Source organism: Dermacentor silvarum, chromosome 10 (assembly GCF_013339745.2).
Source record: "Dermacentor silvarum isolate Dsil-2018 chromosome 10, BIME_Dsil_1.4, whole genome shotgun sequence".
Lineage (NCBI taxonomy): Eukaryota > Metazoa > Arthropoda > Arachnida > Ixodida > Ixodidae > Dermacentor > Dermacentor silvarum.
In genome coordinates, this window is record NC_051163.1 from 146,841,653 (window position 1) to 146,854,416 (window position 12,764).

At 47.3% G+C, this 12,764-nt stretch overlaps 1 protein-coding gene across 1 annotated transcript; it reads left to right on the forward strand.

The window, feature by feature from the left end:
* Positions 1-2,062: 2,062 nt before the first annotated feature.
* On the forward strand, positions 2,063-8,126 carry LOC125941142 (membrane metallo-endopeptidase-like 1). Its single transcript, XM_049658095.1, has 4 exons — positions 2,063-2,104; positions 2,612-2,839; positions 3,369-3,719; positions 6,606-8,126. The coding sequence occupies exons 1-4, from the start codon at positions 2,063-2,065 to the stop codon at positions 8,124-8,126; spliced, it is 2,142 nt and encodes a 713-aa protein (XP_049514052.1).
* The last annotated feature ends 4,638 nt before the right edge of the window (positions 8,127-12,764 follow it).

Genomic DNA, 12,764 nt, shown 5'->3' on the forward strand with positions numbered 1-12,764 from the left:
CTAAGTTCGGCGTCTGGAGCAAATATTGGTGCCGAACCACATCATCCCGAACCACCCCGACCGGGTGGACCCTTCGCGTGTCGCAAGGCATTAGAGAACAAAAACTGAATTTCTAAACGTAGAATCTGTCAGAAAAATCGTAAGGTACGACTTAACCACAACGTACAGACGTGAAGGCGTCGGATTGTAATTTGAATATACGAGAAAAAAATCCTCATAAGCAGCCAGGAATCGTTGAATGCTATTGCGTTCCACTCTTGAAAACGAACCTTAAGCGTCTTACAATTCTGCTGGTATTCCGCTGTACTTTGGTTCTAGGCAACATTGAGGGGAATGTTCAAAACCGATCCTTTCTAAATTTTAGCCACCGGCGTGCATTGGGGCAACAGCAAACAATTCTTAAAATAATAAACAAGGTCCTAGAGCCTTCACATTTTGATATAAGACGGCTTATATTGCCCCTGTAAAAATGGCTTTCCCGCAATGCATTTGTGTTTAAAAGTAAAGCCGACTTTAAGGGATCGGTGTAAGCTTGGTCTTTGTAAGCTGGCTTTCCCACGTTGTGGGTTGCAGTGAAGCCTACTCATAAACAAAACTGCGATGCGAACGGGTCCCGTTAACGCTATCGCGTTCCACTCTTAAAGCCGAAGCTTAAGCGTCCTCCAAATTTTTATCCTTCAGTTGGCTTGCATTTGTACTCGAGTGATTATCTTTCCATTCACTCTTTGTGCCTTAAGAATGCTTCTACGAGGCCAAAGAAGGTGTGTTGTCTTTACCAAATGACCTTAAATGTCCTATGACACTCCGCGCGAGGTCAACCCCAGTAACATATTTTCCGCGGACACGGCAAGGCCAGGCACGGCAAAGCTCGGGAGGGCCTAAGGTCTATGGGTTCCGGTCCGTTGCGTCGCAACACACCGTCTCTTGCTGCACCTACCATAAAAGCAAGAAAGGTTTTACTTGAGCAGGCATCGTGACCTAGGCTTAATAAGCAGCAGCAACTTGCGGCACGCAACGTTTTCGGCAATAAACATCATTTCTTTTGTTGACTGGAACGCTGCATGGCCCTCGGTGGAACGGCAAAGGCTTATGCATGATATGTTCATGCAGCAGGTTAAGTTGTGTCATGTCCCCTCTAGGCGTATTCTACGATAACTAACTATCAGAGCCGTATCCTTCTATCTGTGTTCGCGAGTACCACATCAATACCGAAAAAAATAGTCGTGAGTCAAGTAAAACAAATTTAATGAAAAGACTGTCTACCGACGTAGAGTGTTGCCCCCAGCTAAAGGGACCACTATGGTCTGCGACTCTCCATTCTCACTCACTGTAGATGCAAGTAGCGGTTGAAGCTATGTAAAAGCGCAGCGCATGAATATAGAACTGCGTCAGCGTGACCTACCACAACTCATCGGCTGCAATGCTGGTCAATGCCACATCTGCCACAGGTAGAAAATTGCCCGTGCTTTACACGTACGGTTCCACTTGCCCGTGGAAGGCACTGTACTTTCTGTACGGCCCGACACTTGCCTCTACTCACTCGAAAACCAGTGGTACGCTGCATAGCAGTGATGATCTGCAAGTATGACAAGCCATCCGTTGCATCAGATGACATCATCGCAGGCTGTGTCGCGCGCGGTGTATGAAAGCACCAAATTGATTGACGGAATTCTCTCCACTGTGCCTTTTCCCAGTTGCTGTTCAACCCGCACCAGTCTCAGCTGGTGTTGAGCGTGAAACCACTGAGCCCGACACCTGGAAGCAGACCCAGGAAGGCCAAGGCTGGGCGGCGGTTTCCACGAATCAAGAAAATTTCTTGGCCCTTCGCAGAACTTATGAAATTCAGGCTAAACAGCGTGAGTGCCACGTCTCACCTTTGTCCAGAACAGATGCATTGATCGGACATTACTTCTATGGGATATAGTTATGGCAGCTGGCTAGTAGGTTGGCTAGCAATTGATGAACAAAGGTGAAGAAAACCGTTTAGTGGCTGAGGTAGTGCTAGCAAAGGAATCTACACCACAGCAGAGGTAGTGCCGATAGTCGGTGGCGCTCAGATCCAATGACCCTGCACGAGACCATTGCTATTTATGCATGCGCCATCGTAAGTTGAAGCGTTCAGAGCATGGGTGGCTTTTATGTACAGTTGCATTTGATGGTTTTCTTATACTCGACCTAACTCGCAAAAGAAAAGGACACATGAAGGAAGACAAGACGAGCACTAGAGCGATAGTGACATAACGCAGGCTACGCAATCCGATAAAGCCAGCTCGCGTTGCACAGAAACGAAAGTTGTCGTAGATTTTCGCAGATGTGTGTACTTATGTATGTACGTGTGCATGCGTGCGAGTGTGTGTGTGTCTTGGTATGTGTTATTTCTTACATGCGCCTTCTCTAATACCATTGTGTTTTTCTTTGTGGTCGTAGCATAATTCCGGTAAACTTAAAACTCGAAGCCAGTTAAGGTGCCTGTGGTGTCGCCTCTTTTTTGGATTCTCCATTGAGTTATGAATGCCTTTTTTTGATGCTGTAATCAACCACTCAACGAACAAACCAATCAACCAACCACTCAAACCACACTCCTTGACATTCCCTCTGTCGATGCCTGCAGTTCACGGTTGGTTCTACGTCGCCCTTGCACCACTCGACTGCGGAGACGAGGGTACAGGAAATGCACGGCCACCGCTGTCAGTGCGTCGTGGCTTCCATAGCCGCGTTTGTGGTCATCGGCCTGGTGGGGGCCCTCGTGTCGAAATGGACCTCGGCCACGGAGACCAGACGCATTAAGCTCTGCAACTCTCTGGCCTGCGACAAATACGCTCAGCATATCCTACTGCAGGTGAATATGGATTAAGTTATGGCGTCTAGAAGTCCCAAAAGAACTTAGTTTAGCTTAGGGTCAATAAATTCTCCTGCACTTAACAATAGTGCCGCAGTGTGGTGGAGTACACTCCCGGCCGCGGCAGCTACATTTCAACATTTCTTGAATGCGAATACGAGCGTCTGTTTAAATCAAAGCGCACGTTCAAGAGCTCTAGTTGGACAAAAACTATGAGCCTTGACTATGCGGCGTCTATCGTAATCTTGAATTATTTTGAGCATTAGATAGATAGATAGATAGATAGATAGATAGATAGATAGATAGATAGATAGATAGATAGATAGATAGATAGATAGATAGATAGATAGATAGATAGATAGATAGATACATGGGTTACTGTATTAGGCGGGAAAACTGCCCTAGCGATCATGCCTATGCAGCAGTAATACTTATGCTAGAAAGCAGCCTGTTGTATACGTTTCTAAATAGAACGAAGAGCGTACGCATCGTGGAGGCGCTCTTAAATAATGTTTCACCCCATCTCCAGGTGAACCGATCTTTGGATCCCTGCAAGGACTTCAGCAAATACGCTTGCTCGGCGTGGAATCCTCCGTGGACCAGGGCAGACTACGCCACGTCAAGCATCACCCAGCTCATCCGTGCCTGGTTCGACGGCTTTGGCGTCCGTCTGCTCAATGCCTCAAAGCACGGTTTCGCTGTCGCTGACGGGCCTGCTGCCATGCTACGGGCTTGCCTGATGCACACCACCAAGGCCGGCGTGCCGGGCATACGAGAGCTACGCGAGCTGATGGCCTCTGTCCACCTCAACTGGCCCGATCCGCCTGATGATGACGCGAGCCCGCTGGGAGTCCTGCTGCGGCTAGCCTATAGTTTCGGAGTGCGTACTCAAACATACTTTGTCAGAATGGGGACAGTGATTTGACGCGTGCGCAACACTTACAATAGGCCCCAACTGCTTAATATAGGAAGACATTTTATATCGAGATTGCTAAGACATTTCTACGGATTTTAAGCATTGTCAATAAAATGTTTCGACACACCAACTAGAACATTTCGGTCATCTTGGGGAAGGCAATTTTACAGTAAACGCCGTAGATAGAGCTTGAGTGAGCATTGTAATTATTTGAAAATTGAGATTTCATAGTTGCTTGTAATTAGTACATTATACCTTTATTTGCTTTTTAATTTAACAGGATGTTAATGTGACAACCTGTTATTCGCTGGTGACTTCCATGTCTTCTTTGTTGTTTGTTTCTCCTGTCAAATCCTGCTCTTCTTTAGACTTGCCACAATGTTAACAAGCTGTCTGCACCAACCAAAATTGAATGGCCCTGTAAGTGTTACACTCGGTCTGCACCGCGTGTGGAATGGATGTTCGTCGATGTTTTCCGTTGTTTTTGCCATAGCTTCCTTATAACTGATTTCATCCAGTAATAAAAAAACAACAGATAGCTGTACATTATGGTCCTGGGGTGGCTGCAACGTACAGTTATTTCATTTTTCCTCGACTCGATTCTCATGACGTTAGATTTGCGTAACCGCCAACGAAACACGGTTGGTGTCCCGAAAAGTTTCCTCAAGAGCACAATCAAACGCTCTCCTCCTTTATAAGGGGTGACCTTTGTTTGATTCCAAAGAGAATAATGTTGCCTACCGTTACTGGTTTTATTTACCAAATTTTGGCTGACGAGAGGCCAGGAGCGTGTTGAATACGGGAGTTTTGTTGAGGTCGAGGTAGGGGTGTGAAAGTAGATAACCGATTGAGTAGAGTGGTACCGGCGTCTCCGATTGGTCCGCTTCCCCTTGCTCAGCTTGGGGTGGCTTGGCGACGATTGTGGCGGCGTGCAACGGAGCGTTAAGAATGTCGCCAACACGGATCCTCACTCAAGAAGATTTGACAGAGGGATGTTGCATGCGTGGCCGACGTGGCTCGGGTACATTTATTGCCGCGAAATGTTTTTCTTATACGCAAAGAAATTACTTCTCCCCGGCAGCTGATGGTGCACAGCACCGGATGCATCACTGAAAAGCCGTCTTCTAATCCTTTCGAAACAGGGACCCTAGTCTCCAGCTATTCAGAAAGATGTTTTCTACGGTATATTGATGCATCTTTAGTGCGTGCACGTCAGTTTGACGTGGTGAGACTCCGCGGTTTTGTGAAGCCGCTTTGAGACAGATATGACAACTAGGCGTGACCCGGAAAACTTTTCACAAATCGCGGAAGACTAATGGTGACAAAGGTTTATAATCGGAAATAAATAATTTTATTCCGTTTGGCCTAATTATGCAAAATTATTATGTACACAGTAACTTATGGTGGAAAGTTCTCACGGTTTTAGCGACGTCTCCTGACAGAGAGGCAAAGTGCACTTGGGCCGTAAAATGTTTGACAAATCCCGGATGGAAAATAAGGAAATATAAAAGAATCAGATTGGAATGTGTTTACCTTATAGCGCCCCTGCTTGAGGCATGCGATGATCATGGTAACAAAAAAGTTCGGCAGCTGTTATAGAAGTTATACAGTCGGCGATAGGCTTATTTGTAAGACATGTGCGCAATGTATTAACCTATAAAATTGGGGCTAGATTTATTGCTACACTTAAGCCGCAATGGGAAGTACACTTACGGCAGTAACATGGAAATCCTGAACACCAAATATAAGCACTTTATGTAGTATCTAAAGTGCAGCACGTTAGTGCACGCACTTGGCCACACCTTTACTCGGTGAGATCGCTGCGACTAGACATATGCAATCACGCACGCACTAAGCACACCTTAAGTAGGACTGAACCGTGGAACAGTCGTGTCTTCAAAGAAGCGTGTTCGTCTCACACCCCTGAGGCCCGTGTTTGATTCCCACACAGACCGCAATGTTACAAATTTTCTTTTCAAAGCCACTAAGTTACTTTGTTTACAGGGACCTCCCTGAGAAATGTGACGTCAATCAAATAATTTTTTGTGGCTTCGACCATTTTTCGTCACCGCGCAGTTCGTCAAGGTCAACGCCAAATGAACCGCCAACATAGGCACCCAAGGCTGTCGCCTTAATAAATCTAACTGGGAGACAACCTGAGGAAAGCAATTTTGCTCCCATTGCTTTGATCTCGGCAGCTCTGAACATCACATATGTCAGTCGTCGTTGGTCTTTATCAGCCAAAAGAAACGCGTTCGGGAAGCGCTGCAACGAATAACATGACTTGAGTTCCTTTTGCAGCATGAAGCTCTTCCTGTTTCTGAAGTGGTTGCTTAAAACTCAAATTTAGAAACATCCTATGTTGTGAGCTTTTCAAAAATGGCACCACGGGCTATCGGAAGCATCCGATAGTTTAGCGGTAATTTCTCCGATCCGAAAGCACGACATAACGCTTACACTCGCTGACACCTTTACACGTTAGCTTACGAATGACAACAGTAGGATGCAGGGGCAAGTCCAGTTTACATCAATAGTCAATCGCTATATCTGTCCTCTGACCTATGATTTTCAGTACTGGTATTAAAATGAATGTATTTATTGTTTTGGTGAGCTGAAAACAATGCTGCTTCGGTAAAGTAAAGCGTGTATCGAAGTGTGCTTATATGCGTATAATTGCTTACAAAAAGGGCACGGAAACCCTCTTGCACAGTGGAGGTCACTAGAAGTAACGACGAATGTTGCATTGGGCGCCAGACCGGTAAGAGACTTGCACCATTTCGCGTGCTACTTCACGCAGAAACGTCAATCTGATGCTGCTAAAGTGCGGTCACACAGCCCCTCGTATTGCAGGTACGAACCTGGTTTACCGTCCGTGTGTACTGGCGTAACAGCAGTCATATCCGCACCGTACATCTCAGCGCTGCCGACACCATCAGCTTCGCCGTGAAACACCACAGGCGTGTGACGACATCGAAAGCGTACGAGCTTTTGTGGGAAGCGTTCTATTACCGCTTCCAGCAATTCGGGAACGGAAGCACTTCGCCGAAGTACGCGGCCATAGGGATATCTGCGGTGATGCAGACCTTCGTCGTTGAGCATATCTTCCAGGCCAAGACAAAGGCGACAGGCGGTCCCGCGTGTTTCCCTATGTCCGCCCTGGATAAGTACACAGCTAACATTTCATCCGAGGAGTGGGTCACTGAGATGGACAAGGTGATCCCTCGGGCCCATGTGACTGCTTCGGACAACATCAGTGTGAGCGATCTTGCGGTTCTCGAGGCTATCGATGCGATCTTCAAGTCCTTCACTCGCCACGACATTTTGGACTTATTGGGCTGGCAGCTTCCGCAGTTGTACGGTCCTCTGGTTGACCCGGTGCTTAGGAAGGCGTACTTTGGAGACGAGGAGCACACCGCGATCTACCTCCCTTACGTGTGCGCGAGTCAGGTTGAGGCATCATACCCGGGCTTGCCGGCCGCGCTGCACTACCTCACACGCCTCGATCACTCAGCGCGGAATGCCGTCAGGATGACCCTGGAGAGGGTGGCCACCACCATGGCCGACTTAGTAGAAGGCGTCTCGTGGCTGGACGAGGCAAAGAAGGTTGCGGCGTCAGCTAAGCTTCGAAGAGTGAAAGTCCGTCTGTGGCCTCCTCTGTGGATGCTCGAAAAAGAAGCCCTAACTCGCATCTACTCTCACTTCCCGGTCAACGCCACTTCACTGGTAGATTTCCTGAAGCTCTCCCGAAGAACGTTAAGGAAGCTCATTGAGTCTGAGCCCGAGTTCGAGGAGGTGCTGTCGAGTCCGCTGAGTGACTCACTGCCTTACTTCAGCTACGACCAAGCCCTCAATGAGGTGTCCATATCGGCAGGCGCTGTCCAGTTCCCGCTTTTTGTCCCCGGAGGCACTGCAGTGATGAACTACGCGGGACTGGGCTTCTCGTTCGCGCTGCAGTTGGTGCGGTCTCTCGACAGCCTTAGCCGCACGGTGACGACTGAGCGGCGCTGCACAGACACCGACGACGACACCTTCTCATCGTTAACATCTGCGCTTCCCCAGAGGTCTACGTGTCTCGCCCCGGTTTACAACGGCAGCTTCTTTTCAGAGGCGGTAGCCTTGGAGGCCACTCACGCCGCATTTGTCAACACTGTCAGTGGTGCTCATGACGACGGGCGTCTAGACAAGGAGCTCTCTAATGAGCAAATCTTCTACATCGCACTGTGCTACTTCCAGTGCGGCCGTCAGGGAGGCCCACACAGTTTTTTCATTGGATGCAATAAGGCGGTTATGCACTTCCCGGATTTCGCGGATGCCTTTAGGTGTCCTGTCGGGTCTCGCATGCACCCCAGCGGCAGCTGTGGCTTGTTCTGATTCTGATGTTATAGCTTTCAGAAACTATGAATAACCCAGAACCGCTGTTAATGTTCTTTGATTGAGACAATGCTGCTTTGGTGTTGCCTAGTATTTAATTGAATTATTTTAAGACAACGCTCGTAGGGGATGTTGTTTGCGGTTTCGCAAAATAGTTGCTGCTAATGAAAATTTAATAAAGCGCCGACTAACAATTAGATGTGTGGCTATAGGTAATCGCATTCGAAAAGTTTCTCCTCTGCAACTAACAGCAGTGTAATTATTGAACGACAGTGTGTGGTATCATATGGAAGATTCAGCCTGAACTTTCCTTTTAAGGTATGTTCTATAAGGATTCATAAGGATGACGTAGAGAGTCTTCTGCTGCTGGGACATTTTCAGGAGAAGCTATTTTTGTGGTTTGTAGCTATGTATGCTTGGCGGCTAAGACATTGCCCCTTTGCAATTTATGTCTACCATACGTCTAGAATACAGCAGTTTCCGGAGCCAAATGGTTTCAGTATAGCGTTCTTGACGAAAAGAAAAAAAAACAAGGTGCGTTGGGTCACTGCGACAGTATCTTTGATATATTGCAATACAGCTGTTTCCGGAACGCAAGGGTCCACAGTATAGCGTTCTTGATGAAAAATTAGGTAAGTTGGGTTACTCTGACAATATCTTTGGTTTATTGCATGTATCGCCGTTGAAAAGTACGGAAGTTTCTGCCTGAACATACCTTTAACTGGCAAGATAAAGACTTGACCTAGAATGGTTTTATTGCTTTAGTTCTTAATTTACTTTGCTCAGATACTTACCAATTGAAATATTAAACGTTTTTTTCTAAAAACTAAGCGAGATACAGTAGGTCAAAATTATTGTTGACCACGTGATGAAAGGTAAATGTATGGTCCAAAACTGGTCTCTGGCTCTTGCTTTGGCAAGGTCGATCTGTGTTCTTGAGATGTACTTTTATGGGATTAAGAAATAACAGCTTGCATAAAAAATAGGGGCACCTTCACAACAAGTAGTGCAAAGACTGGGCAAACAGTGAAGCTGGTGGCTCTTCCCTAGCTTTAGCTTTGCTTTCCTTTGCTCAACTTGGTTTGGCTTGGCTGGTTCTTAGCTTTGTCCTTCCTTTCTTTAACTTGGTTGGCTTGGCTGGTTCTTAGCCAAACTTAGCCGACCCCGAGTATCGTGTCGATAATTGGCGCGCAGTCTTCTAAAGGCCACATAGTCCGACGTAGCGTTGACGCGCGATCGCGCTCGGCAAGGCGAGTCCACGCCAGCGAAAGCGCAGCAATCTCTTGACCCTTTTCGAGGAGCAGTTTGTGCTAGAGAAACGAGATGGCGCTTACGTCGGCGCGCCATACGTCTCCTCAGAGACCGCGCACGAATACGAAACCATTTCCGCTTCTACCTTGCTTCTGTGCGATCAGCTGCCGGAAATACAACTGAGTTTTCGCTAACGCACTGAGATCCAATCATGCTGGATTGAATCATGTGGGTTGTAGACGTGTGCAGTAGTTGGCTGCAAAAATAGTGACTGGCATGTTAAGGAATGTAATGAATATGTGCAGCCAAGTTCGCGGACCACTGCTGCACCTGTCCGTACATACTTCTGGCTGGCACTTCGAGATGTATGGCTTTCGTCGAGGATACACAAATTAGCTCATCCGCCAGCGTTTTATCGCTAACCTTCAAAAAAAGGGTTTCAGCCTTCGTACGTTGGCAAGAGTGAGTACCGCTCGTTAAAGAATGATAACGGGAGTAGCGCCGCTTCCTGTCATAGTAGGTTTCGCGCACAGTATATCTACCCACATCTACCCCAACCAGCGCGGAAACTTACGCCCACTCTTTCGCCAACGTGTCAAGAATAACTGAATTGGCGCACACTTGAATTCATGCGCACTGTATACGCACAATAAGTGAAGGTACTACACAGATAGCGTACGAATGGTCGAAGCTGAATGTTTCGTGAAGGTTCACAAGAGAAAGCGATTTACTAGCGATAATACGCAGTTGCTACAGTGTGCGGAACAGTTACGTTTGAAGAGTTGTGCGCAGCAACAACAAATATAACGGAACTGAGCGCACCCACGAGCGATTAGGCAGGAAATGATCAGATAGTGACCGCGAAGATCAGATAGTACCGTAGCCTAAAACTTCCCATTTTGGCGAAGTTTTAACGCGATGTCAATCGCAAGTGAAGTGAGTCACGTACGAAATTGAACTTCAGGTAAGGTTTGCACGCGGCTAGATTCAGGCGCACAAATGCGAGGAAATGCTTGCTTATAACTGAATTCACAGCAGCGGTAAGCAGACATCATGTGTACGGAACTGCTCGAGTGCACGGCGGTAGGCGCCGCGACGGCACCAGCTCCTTCAGCATGCCGCGAAATGGTGGGCCCTCCTGCAATATTTGTGGACTGCATGCCGCTAAACAAGTAGTCATGCCTGCGCTGTAGTAACGGCCATCTGTCCCTTTAGCAACTGATAAATAACTGGTGCACTGCATATGAGCTCCCAGTGATGTACTACGTGCGAATCGCACTGCAGCGCGAGCTCGTGCGCTGCTCGCTTGATGCAGCTTTTAATGACAGCGCTCGCACATCGATGTGCTGTAATCAATACTGCCTTGCTGCGCTGCCTCAACGTGCTGGCTTGAGGTCAAGGATGAGCACATTTAACTCTCAAATCTGTGCTGCTCATAGTGGAGTAATGAAGTTATCCAGCGCGCCCGACGCTCCGCTTCGTGAGGTCTTGAAAGAAAACGGTGGAATCTGATGTTGGGTTTCAGGCCTTCTTGCTCGTGGCAGCTCATGACGCAGCAGTAACGACGGTAACGATTTTCCGCGGCTGAGCTAGGTCTCTCCGGAAGGGCGTCGCCGATTCCTTCTGCTTCCAGCATTACGTCCCACGGCACACGGAGAGTTGGTTTTCGTTAAACTAGGTTACGGCCAGCTCGCAGCGTCGTCGGTATGGTCTATGAGAAGTGACGAGCCTTTTAGCACTCGCAACAGGACGGAACAAGTGCGAATCGACGTAAAACTCGGGCTAGGAACATGCTTCGCCACAGCCAGGGCTCAATACTACCCAAGCTGGTACTACCCAGATATAATTTCTCTCGCCGCCACCAGGTGCCGCTACTATACTTCAAACTCCAGCGCAAGACGCCCATAGGAGCATCTACATAAATGCACGGTTTTTCTTGCCTTTTACCGCACGAAACCTGATAGTTTTGTTGCGCTTAAATTAAAAGAATTCGTCGGCCCTTCGACTCCGTGAAGATGGTTAATTGAAACGTTCGGACCCCGGTGTTTATCACTGGGTTAATCCCGCAAGTTCATTAATGAATTCCTCAATTATGAGGTTACGCACACGTTCGGCTGCGACGGCGAGAACGACGTCACTGACGGTGTACCCGCAGTCCGCCGTTGTCTCTTGCGCTCGATGTGTCGAGTTTACTCGGCGCCGTGGTTAACAGCATTCGCCTGCCATTGCCGCTTGCAATTCTTCGAAATTTAATTGCTTCCAAATTAAATCTGCGAGTTCCGTAATATAATGAATGGCTCATAACCCTTAAGCAATGGCTCGTACGCCCGTAAACGCGGCCTCCCCATTTTGACGGCAGAACAGAAGTGAAAGTCTACGCTGGAATGATGAGCGGCAACGCCGCCAGCTGTGGAAGCAGACGACTACAAGCACGCAGGAGCAGTGGCACGAGCGCGTGCCGAGCACGATCACGAGCCAACGAGCCGCTCAGCTGCGGAAGAGCACGACGTCGCTCGAACCAATGCCGATATTGATTGTTTTCTGTACACAGGCGAATTCGTCTAACCACATGCGATTTAGCCTGAACATACAAACTTTCGCTTTAAAAGTAAAAATATACTGCCTGTGGGAGTAGGTTGTTATTTAAGCCATCAATCTTTTTTTTTCTTGCAAACATTGCTGCAGATTGCAAAATTTAGAAAAGAAGCTGGAAGTTTATTGTCTCTAAGCCAACAATAAAAAAAATTGGCCGCCATGCCGCGCTGCGAACGTGAATGTCCAGCGAAGCTGTATCAAGCAGCACACATGGTGGAGCATTGTATTCACGTTGTTCTTCTGGTGTCTTTAATTTCCGTGGTCTACCCATGGCAGTCTTAGAATGAACTGAATGAGTTGCTAGACAGGTCTCCCTTTTATATATGAATGCGTGGTGACGTCACTAAGTATATATATATATATATATATATATATATATATATATATATATATATACAGCATATGTATATGCTGTATGCATGATTGCAAAGAAAGATATGCCGTTTGCCTTCGATTGTTAACCTGGAGTTATGTGTTTACGCCACGAGATTTTTCGACCAACGAGGGGTATGCAGCATCGCTGTAAAACAGGGTATCGCATTTATCTGTCTGCGGACTAAATTGAGGCGTGACACAAATCACCTACATACAGAGCAGGCTCGGAAATTAAGAGAGACTGGCAATAAAAAAAAACCTACTTAACCCGTGTACAATCTATTCATGACATTTGATAAATGGGAAGCACGAGTACTCTGTGCCAGAAGTCGCGTTTCTTTCCTTAAAAGTGCCACCGAAGCTAACGCACTTAGGAGTTGCAGAATTTTCAACTGAACGGCGCTTATAAAAGCTCGC

Coding starts and splice junctions, on each gene's coding strand:
- LOC125941142 (XM_049658095.1), top strand. CDS start 2,063: ATGACCCTGCACGAGACCATTGCTATTTATGCATGCGCCATC. Junction 2,840..3,368: donor CTCAGCATATCCTACTGCAG/GTGAATATGGAT, acceptor CCCCATCTCCAG/GTGAACCGATCTTTGGATCC. Junction 3,720..6,605: donor GGCTAGCCTATAGTTTCGGA/GTGCGTACTCAA, acceptor CTCGTATTGCAG/GTACGAACCTGGTTTACCGT.